Source organism: Alosa sapidissima, chromosome 5, assembly GCF_018492685.1.
Source record: "Alosa sapidissima isolate fAloSap1 chromosome 5, fAloSap1.pri, whole genome shotgun sequence".
NCBI classification, from domain to species: domain Eukaryota; kingdom Metazoa; phylum Chordata; class Actinopteri; order Clupeiformes; family Clupeidae; genus Alosa; species Alosa sapidissima.
In genome coordinates, this window is record NC_055961.1 from 30391991 (window position 1) to 30404966 (window position 12976).

Below are 12976 nucleotides of genomic sequence, written 5' to 3' on the forward strand. Positions count from 1 at the left end.
ATACTGTCTTTCTGTCTGATTTTATTCGATTGTATTATAGTGTGTTATCAGTAAGTATATACTGTCTTTCTGTCTGATTCTATTCGATTGCATTATAGCGTGTTATCAGTAAGTATATACTGTCTTTCTGTCTAATTCTATTCTATTGTATTATAGTGTGTTATCAGTTATCAGTAAAGCTAGTGAATGATACTATGAGAAGGTTTACTCAATGTGTGGTCTGCAGAGAGCTGAGATTAAACTACCATTAAGACACCACAACAACAAGAAACATTTTTTTCAGACTCCTAAGCCACAAAGTAAAGACACTATAATTGCATTTCAGCGTTCATTTCAACAGAGAGTCCAAGCAAAATATGGAAACAGGATTGTCTTAAAGTCATTTTATTTACAAAATGTACTAAACGTCTCATAGTGAGGCTTTCTTACTCCACACATGCAGGCCTGTGAGTTGCAATGCTGACATGACTAGTGCTTTAGAGTGCTGAGGTGGATGAGAGCTGAAGATCAGTACGTTCAGATAAGTCTTAGGGTCTGCAGATCAGTAGAAGTCATGTCCTGGTGAAAGCACAGTCACCAGTGTTCACATGCATTGAAGATCGATTGAATGGACAGAGGAAAATGGCTTCACTAGAAAATCAGCTAAAGAATATACACATACATAAAGAACTCTCCTTCATTTACAAAACTATACTGTATTTGTCTTTACATTTTGTCGTTTCGGTCTTCTCTTTGTACATTTTTGTATTTCACAGAATTATAGCTATATTTTTATATTTTAAAAATCACAAAGTCGTTAAGGACTGATTCTGTAATTTCCAGTTTCTTTCTTTGTACACAGGAGATACATGAAAATACATGTTGAAATAAAAAATAAAATAAAAAATAAAATAAAAACATATGCCATTCAGTTTTAGAGAATGAGTAGGACATCATTGTCAAGTCATTGCACTGTCTCTTGCATCAGCTAATTCTCATCAGTGCATGGATAATTTCTTTCACTGGCAAGAATAATCATGTCATTGACACACACAATTTTAACCATTTTTTTTTTATATAAACTGCACATTTCAACCATATGCCCAAATGACAATATGGCACCAAAGTAATAATAATAATAATATAGATATTTTTTAACTTTATTCTTTTTAGCAGCTGACAAATTAGGTAGCGTACTGTAGTCTGCTTTCATAATGGTGTCATAAACATTAAGCAATACATGTGTGAGCCAGTGAGTCGAATTTGTTATCAATATGGGGGAAATAACATATACTGAAGTTTGGAAAACAACAACTGGGGTAGCAATACCTCTAAGTTTCTCTCTATGTTTCTTATTCTAGAAATGTTCTGTCCTAAGTTTAATAAAATAAACTATGTTACACGTATATTTATATTAAATCATCAAGATGACAGTAATGTTAAATGAAGCAACACAATATAACTTCATTAAATATTTTCTTGATTAAAATATGGCTAAAAAGAGATTATGATGATTTAAAGTGAAGCTTTCAGCAGTGAAGCTTTCATTCTTATGTGTCCGAGAACAAGATGGAGTTTCTCGAGATTACTGTTTTTTTCCTCTTTGAAAAATTAATGTATGCAGAAATGTTGTATTAATAGGTGAATGTTTCATTGATATAGGATTTTGTCTCTCATTTTTTGTTGGGATTCCTGTTGGGTGACAGTTTGCATTGCTCTGACGCAGTAGGCGCGGTAAGGCACTGAGAGACTTCAAGTCCCATGATTCAAGTCGTGTTGCATCATCAGTACGATCTGATTTTCACATCAGGTTAGGCAACTTCAGACTCTGCTGGCATCAATTCACCATGGGCTTTTTGGGGGGTCAAAACTGACCAGGTCTCTTTCTCTGCAGTCACCTGCTTTAAAAGAACATAAAGCAATGCATTATTTGGATGATGAGACATGTTTGACTATATCCATTACCACTACTAAAACAATTCATATAAACACACTCTAATCCACAAGGAACAAAATTATAATCTCCTGAGTGTACCATTAGATCTTGACGCTCTCTGTCCCATACACGTTGTAACCCTCTCTGTAGGTAGCAAAGTTCTGTGTGTTTGCCGGAGGAGCAGGTTTGAAGTTCTGAGCATTTTTGGCTAGTTTGAGTCTTTTGGTCTCCTGGTGGGACTTATAACAGAACTCCACCAGGGCCACGGTCATGGCCAAGCCCAGTCCCCCCACCAGGATGTAGAAGACTCCAGCCACATTACTGAGGCTCAGGGCACTGGTCTTGTCCTGGGGGGGCAGACAACACTCATCAGGCACTCTCAAGGGCAACACAGAAGCAGTATTAGAACAACACAGGAACCCCCACCCCACCCACCCACCTAAATAACTCTAATACAAGTCCCAGGAAACACATTTTTACTTTGTAAGGAATCAATAAATTAACCTCAGATCGAGGGATCAATAACAAGCTGATCTATGCAAAATGATGCAAAGATATAAATCATAACTGATAACATTACAGGCATTTATCAGTGAATCATTTTGAGATGCTTCTTCTATCAAAGTACCCTCTATAATGCTAAACTGAGTTCGAAAAGGCATAGCCTCTTCCTCCACACATGCCCTCCAAATGTACCCCAAAGCCAAGAGACACTGATAAGCTCTATTAACTATACTGTCCTCAAAGAGAAGCCCTGGGGCTTTAAACAAGAACACTTTTAGTGAAATAACAGTAACAGCTTAAATAAAAGTACAGTAATCATCTCCTCTGAAGTCATTGTTTTCGGAAGCGGGTCAGTAACTAACAGGTCAATCCCTTTCTGAACTATAACGTTAACCTCACTTTTACTGTCCTGCTTGTGCACAGGGCCTAGTTTGTTAGGTTTTTTTTTTTTACCTACACAGTTAAGGTGTAAAGTCACAGGCTTTGATGAGGTGAATTACAACCATTTTGCTGTTGCAAACTCCCGAACCCCCAGATATTGGAATATATTTATAAGAGATTTACCATTTGCATTTTAACCCTATGAGAGCTTCTGTGGATTCCACCTAAGAAGGTGGCCTAGGCTAGAGCCTTGTCTAAGAGAGAGGGACGCTGAGAGAGAGAGGATGGGACCCCTGCAGTCTCCCAGAGGGTTAAAGACTGATTTATCAAATGCATTAACTTCATGGAGAGTGATGAGCAAGTCTACTTATTATGACGGTTCACCTCCAAACACCTCTGCCAAGCTCCACTCTCTAGCACCTAGTCACCTGCTGGAGTCTGGCAGACGCTACGTTTGTGCTGTATCAGATTAAGGAGACTTGTCTCTCGTTCACACTGCATAACGTTAAAGGATTTGATATATTCAACTGCCACGCAAATAAGTAAGGACACCTATAAATAAATTCTCAATGAGGGTTTGGCAAATATCACTTCAGCAAAATGGTTCTAATTCAGATTCTTATCTAAATGGTGTCTGTTTGGTAATAACAAAATGATTACATACTTAACATTTCTTCCAAGGCATGCTGTGGCTGTTCCACTATCAATCACAACAGTTTATGTGTGTGGGCAAATCAAGAGATTACTTGAAAGAATGGCAATAATATTACAAGTTAAGAGGCCTTTTTGTCACTTCTTAGACTGCCATGTCCCATCTTAAGAGAGAAGGGTGTGAATAAATGAATAATGGGGGTCATTTGCAATCCATGTCTTATTCATCCGTGTGTATCTCTTTATGTTTGCATTCATAAAACACTATGTGTATGAACAATGAAATTCAGAATGCAGTTAGCACAGAAAGACCTGCAGCGACTGACCTTGCTTCCCGAGTCCTTGGTTCCACATTCACCCTTATCGTACCACCATTTGTTTTTCAGCTTGTCTAAGATGCCTTGTTCACTGAGTTTCAATACTGCAAGGTTTACAGGAGTTCTTCACGTGGGAAATAACATAAATAACATTGTATTATGTTATTTTATGTTATTCAAGTTTTGACTACTTTAGACTTTAGACAAAGCGATAATGCAGGGTACCTGGCCCGATGACATCACAGACAGCAAGCAGTAAAACTATGTTACCTTTCAGACAGGAGGTCTACCCTAGAGAGCCAGGCACTACCTCTATCGCTTTGAGTAATCGGCACACACTGTTCCAAAAGAGAAGAATTGATACAGCAACTAGAATAACAGAATGATATATGGAGAGAAAATGCAGTGTTAACTCGTAAATATTAATTGATCCATGTAGCTTTTTTCAACCGGTATTTCGCAAGTTAGATCCTACAGGAACCCTTTCTTGACTAACAGACAAACAAAACCAGCAGTCAGAGAGATGTTCACGTTTCCTAATAGTTGTTGTTGTTTAAAGGTGGTAGCCAAGGTCTTACAAAAAAGTAGCCCAATATCATAATATTCTAATTGAAGATCTAAACGTCTTATCTATGATTCTGTGTGGTAGGCCTACCTACTTTGTTCTGACAAGCAGTGTTCCCTCGTATAATGCAACCAGATTGGTTTGGCAAATATCGCTTCAGAAGAAATGTAATAGAGGTATAACAGAATTGCTCTCTGACACCTCATTGAGTAACTGAGAGAGTTCAAAAACACTCCCAGCGGGAAGCAATTTTGACGGGCTATTCTTTTGAAAGGCATTATGGCACCACCATGACTGCTAGATTCCCCTGTTTATTCTCTTTCTGAAAATGATGAACGGTTGTATTTAACATGAAATATATTGTATTCACCACTGCAGACTTCAAAAGTGTTAACTCTGATGAGGGGTTCAAAACTAAAATGCCTCTTTTCTGAGTTCTATGGTGGCTATTCTGGTAATCTGAACCAAATTTAGCAGTACTGTACTTATCCTCCTTACCCAATCCTTTGAACAGTTTCAACAGCAATACAGTTTCTTTCAACAATGAACACTGAACTGGATAAGATGAAGTTACATCAGTGTCAGAATGTAACTGCACAGCAATACAAAGCCAAACAAACAGAACATCCATACACACATATTTAAAGGCACTGTTGGGGGACCTGACATAAATGAGCAATGGTGAGAACAATACCAAACCATATTAAAATGTTCAAACATATAACATTAAACAATGGTATAGCAAGAGTCTAAATGACGCTCATTTAGTCTGATTAAATTAGATGATTAGATTAGATGTGTAATTAGCTGCTCTACAGCCTGAGGAGTAAAAGATACAGAAATAATAGTGATGGAGTTTGGGGGGGGGGGGGGGGGGGGGTGCACTATGGGGAGTCACTGTGAGGGAGCGGGGATAAAGTAAGCACGCCTGTTTTCAGAAGCAGAGGCGTGTTCACGAAGCCCCCTGCACAGCTGCAACAGTGACAGCAGGGCGGGCGCTTAAGCGGAACCCTGTTGCATTTTGAGAAGCGCCCGTTCAAACAACCCAGTTAGCACTGACGGCAACAGCTGGCCTGCTTGGCCCTCTGATGTTAACACCGTCGGAGTCGGACTTGGCCTAGTAAAAGGGGATTGGAACATTTCCTGTGCACGTAGCGTGCGCGCCCAGAGATTGGGCGGGCAGGCGGACGATTCCAGAGCGGGCGTGGGCCAGGTGAAGGCCGTGCTCGCTCCGGAGTCCGCTGCTTGTCGGGGGGGAACGAGGCACGAAGGCACCAGCTGCGACACAGACTCACCAAAGCAGTGCTGAGACACTGCGCTTTGGCGAGGAAGGATGCCCACACAACTCTACATATTGACTAAAAATCTGTAGTGCATAAACATTTGGTCTGAAACAAAGTTTTTAGAGCATATCGCTCTAGAATCTTCGGTCTGAACCAGGGTAAAAAAAAAAAAAAGCCATTCAAAATACATTAATTTATGGTGATGAGCTTTTAGACGTTCAATCTGACCTTTAACAGTCAGAGGGCTTACAATTGCAAGAAAATGTCACTATGATCCTTAGCTCATTCTTCAGATGAGATTTGGTTCACTGTTGTAAAAACGAACTGTAAAAAAACAATTCAGTGGACTATTCACTAGACAAGAGGGAGGTTGGTAAAAGGCTGAGGGCAAATAAACAAGTGATCTAAAAAAACATAATAACCAGGCTCAGTAGAATGGGCGCCTCAGGTAATTCCATACTGACAGGTCACTCCACAGGGTATTGCAACACGGCCTACGCAGTGGCCAGGTTCAGTATGCTTCATGTCTGCATGGCTGAAGCGCTGCGCCTCTGCCGCAGTAGAGTGTCCAACAGGCCAGGACACCGAGAGAGGACAGAATGCGCTCTGACACCTGCAGCTTTCAGCCCACCTCTGGGGAGTGTGTGACTTTGAGCCGTACAGTCAGCGGAGGACAGACCTGGTTTAACAGACTGCCACCCGGCCAATGCATGGAGCCAACACACCGTAGGATGACCGCTGCCCAGTAAAAAAAATATATACAATACAGTATATGCATACATTCAAGCTTACAACATAGCATATCACCAAAACACTTCAGGTATCATAAAAAGAAGGTTTCAGTTTGAATGTACTTTGATATGTGATGAACAGGAAGTATGATATGTTTTTCAGTCATTGCTCTTCTGTGGGCCTTTGTTGTGGCTAGCATGTTCAACTGGTTTTTAAACCACATCAATGAGAAAAGTAATATTTAAAAAATATATATAAAGAAAATAAAAATAAGACAAAAGGTAATAACATCCAAATGAATACAAACAACAAAATACTGACCCAAATCAAACTAGGACCATGAATACTTCATGCAAGAATGTACAAAATAAAACATTAAAATGACCACTTATTAAACTATAATGATAACATTACATGAATTAATCATGAATTTGTTTGACATGTGCCATTTCTCTTACATAATATATGCAGTTTCAATTAAAGATCAAAAAGTAAAATATGCACTGACTTGAAATGTTAAGATTGATGCTGTTCCCTGCATGAAATATTTGGCCAAAAGTTTTCATAAAAGACCTCGCTAAACTGAAAATGAAACAGAGCTGAATACATATTAAGATTATTTTTTTCTGATCACCTCAATATACCCTCTCTCAGTGGTTATTACATACAATATATTTAGCACACAGCGTTAAAGTACAAGTGCATGCATTTTTAGGAAAAACAATCTGAATAAACAGGAAATGTGGCGGTCAAATGTGATACCATAACATGGCTGTGCCTACCCTTTTTTTACCCAGAAGGCCGAGCACATTGCCGATTGGACGGGGCAGCCATCTTGGGGGTCTTGTTTAGTGTTCCCGTCCCGCTTACGACCAGGAGGGAATCACTGAGAGCAAGAGGCCCAGAGTTGGATCTGCCACGCGGCTCGCAATGTGCTGAGCGCACAGGGCTGCGGAGTGCAAGCAAAGCACGCAGAAAAAACAAAGGAAAAAAAAAAGGAAAAAAAAAAAAAACCACAGTGGACACACGGCCACCGCTGTGGGCAATGTGAGTGTAGTGTTTGTTTGTGTGCATGTGAGAAAGAGAATATGTTGTATGTAGGCTTTTAAATATAGTCTGAGTGACAGAAGGAGTGTGGTCTAAGGGGGGCGTGTGTGACTGGGAGAGAGAGACTGTTGTTGTGTGTAAGCTCCTATATGTGGTATGAATGTGGAAGGGAAAGTGTGTGTGTGTGTGTGTGAGAGAGAGAGGTTGTCTGGGGTGTGTAAGCTCCTACGTGATATATGAATATAGAGAGCTAATGTGTGTACTTGGGAGCTCATAACAGGTCAAGTGCAGGTCAAGGTCTACCCACTTTCAACTGGCTCATGGATTTGTGCCGTGCAGGGGGAAAAAAAGGTGTGGATTGGTCTTGAGGTTTTGTCAGTCAGAGACCAACCAATCAGAGCCCTGGATGCAACGGGGCTGGCATTTCCTTTCGGTGCTGGGTCAAAGTGGGCAAAAGATCATTTTTGGTTTTATTTGTGGTTTGATGTCTCTTAGTCATTAGAATTCTCACGTTTGCCTGCAATGCTTAGTCCCCTCAAGACAACGCTGCTCGCCTCGCCATCCCTAGACTATTGCACCCCCCGTCTCCCAGGTCTGCAGCCTTCCAGAGGTGCCCAGTGTCTACGCTGGGACACAGTGGGCCATGACGGAGCTTTCATAGTGGATCTGTTGTGGTGGTGGTATTGGCATTATTCAGATGCTACAGTCTAATGCTCTTATCCATAATGGCAATATGGTCTAACCCATATTGACTGAGGGCTTGTACTGTTTTAAGAAATGTAGCTTCATTTCTGAATGCTGAATACTGACTGACTTGCTGTTTCTTAGTAGATCGTGGCTGTTATTTTTTTCCCACCCTCTATTGCCCTGTAGAAGAAAAGCAACCGAAAACAACTGCTGCCTTTCACGACTACAGGGCAAGCCACTCAGACTTGGACTGAGGTCTGCTCACACAAACACACCCACATACTCTAAATGAACTAATGAACTAGCTAGCATCCCCTGACTGAACGCTATCTCTGCAATGCACATTGAGTCTACAGTATGTTCTGTACTTAGAGAGATGCACTACGGTTAATTATGGCAGCTCCAAAGAGCTGCACACATCTACACACACAAACCTCCGGGGGCACCAAAAGGTGCAACTCTTTCACTTGAGTCCGGCCAATAGCCTTGCGGACTTATTCTTATGATGGCCAGCATCACTTACTGCTCTTCTTCCTCTATTAGCCAAGTAAAGGGTTCCCAGTTTGATCTTAGTTGCTTGATAACATAAATGCAAAAAGCTACACATTTTTATTTTGTTTTTTTTTTCTCTTCAAATCTGATAATGGTTCTGTCACATTGGGCTTGGTTAAGGCTGTGGATACGCCCAGTGTACCATAATTTTTAAAAGCTGTAAACAGCCTTGCCGATTACTCTTCTCTCAGATACCCGGTTTTTGGTGACATTGAGGCTGACCTTGGAGTCCCCGCCCCCGCTGCCGCACTCTCCCTTGTCGTACCACCATTTGTTTTTCAATTTGTCCAACAGGCCCTGCTCGTTCAGTTTAAGTACTGCCAGGTTAACAGCATTTCTTGAAACGATAAAACATGACTTGTAAGAAAATGAACAGGTCCGTGAGAAATCTAATATATTAGAATGTTAGTAGTAATAATAGTAGTAGGACTATTAAAGCTGTGGTATATAGTAAGAGTAAATGATTCACAAGGGGAGCACGAGAAGGACAAATTGGTTAATTAGTTAATTTCACTGTAGTGAAGAGATAGGAGTGAGAGTAACAAGTGCTCTCTAAAGCAAAGAAAGTGTTGATCCGGAAAAAGTGGCATGGAGGGAGGTCTGAAGTGAAGGGTGCGGGATGGGGACACTCTGTCATCGAGAAGAGAAAAGTAACAGCAACAAACAGCATGCAAGTTAAACATTCGGCACAGAAAACTGAGCAGCTTAATGCATTAGAAAGAACAGAAAGAACAAGAAATGCATAGGACTTAAAACTAGAAGCAAACGCTAAACAACTTGACTCAGGAGCTGACAGAGACACATAAAGCAAGGGACAGTAGAGTCGGGGGGGTTCAAGGGGGTGGGGGACAGACAACAGTGATAACAATGGAACGAAGAAAAAGCCAAACTATGTTAAAATACTGGTAAACGAAAAGGGAAACTTTGCAAACAAAGGAAAATGATGATACATAAAAAGTAATTAACAAATTTAAATTAAATTTAAACGGAAATATGTGATGTATCAATGGTAACACAAGACAAAAGACTTCACTGTCAAACTGATTACCTCAACACACAGGGGAGGAGGGATTAGACAAGATGGGAACAGGACAGTGAGTGTTGCTGAGGGCTTATGGGAGGGCTGTGGGATGCTCATGATGATGATGATGATGAATATGTGTACTATGATGATCTAATTGTGGTAAAATGGATGGATCGGGGGGAGGGGGGGGGGGGGGGGGGGGGGGTGAAATGGTACTGAAAACATGACCTGAAAAGGGTTCATGGATCCCTACGTGAAACATGTTTTCACTGATTTGAGGGTAGATGCATGTTGTGTATGCATGTTCATGTTGTATGATGGGATACTGTGAGTTTGTGTTATTTTGTTTGAAAACACAAACAGAAGGTAACCAGAGGACTACTTTGACAGCAGTTACAGATACTAACAGACAGGAAATACTGTGAATGTGGCTATGGCAACAGTAAACAGTATGGCAAGTGGTATGTGTGTCGGACTGGGGCAGTGGGAGTGAAGATGTGGCAGAAACAGAAACAGTGGACATGAAGTAATATGAACACAGGAGACATCAGGGTAGGTGGAATACTATAACAACATGGACGATTGTTATATTATCCCACCCACCTTAATGCCGAGCCTTTGGGCGTGGCCACGCCGTATCCCTTAGAATCCAGGTTCCCGCCGACTTTCATGGTGTCGCAGGGCTTGCGTTGCTCGATGTACTCGTTCATGGTGGACTCCAGCAGAAAGGCGAACTTGCCCTTCGACTTGCGCACGCGGGCGACTCCGTCGGGGGTGGTCTTGGCGAACACTGAGGGCTCGGCCGATTTCATGTACGACCACATTTTTTCATACACTGCTATTTTGGAGCGCTGTGGATATGAGGGAGAGAGAAGAAAGACCAGGAGGAGAGATGTACAGAAGATGCTGGGAATCACAGAGCTGTGCCCGGGCTGGCACCACAAAGTACAAAACAAACCCAAGATATACAGTATACCAAAAGACTATGTGAGAGTGAGAAAAAGAGAGAGAGAGAGAGTATGTTTGTATTAAACAGAAATGAACATGGCATAAAAATGTCACACAATATAGGCTCATTTTCCACATAAAGAAAAAAAAATGAAACCCTTTAAATCAAACAAAATCACAGTGACTATGGGGCATAAACTAAGTGACTGCTATAATTTAACAGGTAGGTAAACATAGCATGACATAAACCGACACAATCTTACTTTGTCATTTTTGATATCACAAAATATCAACGAGTGGTCCTCCCACTGAAAGAAGCATGATTTTTGCTAGATACGGCAAAATTGGGTCGTGAAAATGTCTGATGGATTGGTGATATGCACTCTGAAGTTGACTCAGAAATACACTTATGCTCAGCTAACCCCTAAAAGCAAGTACCAGAGCTTGACAAATATCCAGTGAAACAATATGAGAGTAGAAAGAAATCCTGCTGAGCTAGCTCCACAAAACATAGCTTGTGCGCAATCTTTCTCTATAAGCCACTTCTCACAGTGAAACTTGCCCAGAGCCCACTCCAAAAAGCTGTCAGTATCAGTAAAACCCCTGAAATGCCATCATAAGTCCTCCTGGTTAAGTCTTTTGTGTGCCGTGTCACCGTTTTATTTCAATAGCATTTCACGCTTTGATGAGTTGGCCATAAGGGAGCCTGCTTTGCTTTGCCTTTCTACAGAGATGCTCTACTCACAGTGCAAAAGGCTGGGCTGCTAAAAACGTATACGAAAAACATTTGTAGCCCTGTGTTGTTGAGTTCCCTAATTATGCATAGATTTATTAGATGGTCCATCTTTTTACATGTGGCTGCACATTCATTAGTGCTGTGGTTTTTCAAATGTTGACACATATTCTACCGCATAATGGAGGGCTAGCCAGTTATAACCCGGGAAAACAGTTATATCCAGACTGGGTTTTATACCAGTATAGTAGAGCAAGCAAAATTTGGGTGCTACATCATTTTGGATGTGTCCTCCCAATGGGTCTTAGGGCTTTTACTCCCTGTAGTAAACTGAGTCCAATGATTTGCAAAGAATTCAACTAATATACTCTGCAAAGGTTAATCCCACAAATATGCCCAACATATTTGGTATAATTTAATATGCTCAACAAAAATGTTGAAATAAACTGCAATGGACTAGTGACAAGAAATATGTTAGGGTTGAAAGAGAGAGTAAAATATACACATGAAAACAGAGTGCTAGAGAGAGAGAGAGAGAGAGAGAGAGAGAGAGAGAGAGAGAGAGATGATGAAACTCCAGTGTTCCAGGTGAAGGTCAGAGAGGAAGCTGTTTAATATGAAGGAAGTGACATAAATGGATGTCTCCACAGAAACCCTGTAAATGTCAGGGGGGGGGGGGGTCGTTTTAAATGCCAGCCCGATGGCCGGCGCAGGCCAGCTCCACCTCCACCAACACAGGAGCAGGACAAACACACCGGGCTAGAGGAGGAACACTGATAACACTGACCATGTTTTGAGACAGTTTTCAACTGACCATGCCCGTCTGTCTTTCTGTCTACAGTATGTCTCTGTTTCGAAAACTCAAATAGACAGAGCGATAACCCAACAGAACTAGCAAAGAACATATCCAATAATAGACCCTTTTCATGTTGTGATTGTGCTCAAAACGTGCTGCTGTGTCCTTTAAGAGGTTGGCATAAATGTGTACTCAGTGTGCTTTGCCACATTGTATCGTATACTGTGTACATGTGGATATAGCTGAAATGACAATAAAGTGTACTTGACTTGATAGGCAAACAATACCATCTGTGCACTACCGGTTACCGCATTGAGCCCATGCTGTTTAAGTGTAGTTCTGTATTATGGTATTTCATTATAACAAATGTGTTCTAGTCACATTTGATGGAAGTTACAGATACACCACATGTCTGAAGGTTCAGCCTGACCAGAAAGCAATATGCTATAACGAGACAGACCACAGCTACCATTACATCCCCAGCAGTTTCTGATTTATGATCAATTTCACAGTATAACTGTATCAGGCGGTGCACATTACTGATATGAGAGCTGTTTCCCTTTCAGTAACTTTTGAGGGATTACTTTTCACAGTTCACTGCATCCGCTGATATGCGAGGCTGAAAAGAAAATGGGAACGTCTAATGTCTAATGATGTTAATATGGCATCATGTCAACACAGAGAACATTAACAGCACATTGGTTTGATAGAAATGAAAGGGGATGTCTTGTGTCTGCAGATCACTGTGTTTAACATGCAGTTTGTTGTTCAGTCAAGTGAAGTTTGTGCAGAGAATGTGCACGTATGTGTGTGTGTGTGCATGTGTGTGTATGTGTGTGTG

General features: G+C 41.1%; 1 protein-coding gene across 7 annotated transcripts in view; it reads right to left on the bottom strand.

Moving 5' to 3' along the window:
• Window positions 1–389: 389 nt before the first annotated feature.
• gria3a (glutamate receptor, ionotropic, AMPA 3a) overlaps window positions 390–12976 on the bottom strand; it is a 64143-nt gene continuing 51556 nt past the window's right edge. For 2 of the 7 annotated variants that reach the window (XM_042093898.1, XM_042093893.1), the window contains 4 exons: window positions 10262–10509; window positions 8857–8971; window positions 2015–2262; window positions 390–1880 (listed from right to left, as the gene is read on the bottom strand). In XM_042093898.1, coding sequence (XP_041949832.1) covers window positions 2017–2262; window positions 8857–8971; window positions 10262–10509 — 609 coding nt within the window. In that variant the 3' untranslated portion in view covers window positions 390–1880; window positions 2015–2016. Of the gene's footprint in view, window positions 1881–2014; window positions 3893–8856; window positions 8972–10261; window positions 10510–12976 lie in introns of those variants that run through there. The other 5 variants (XM_042093894.1, XM_042093895.1, XR_006032087.1 and 2 more) reach the window with 5 other exon arrangements.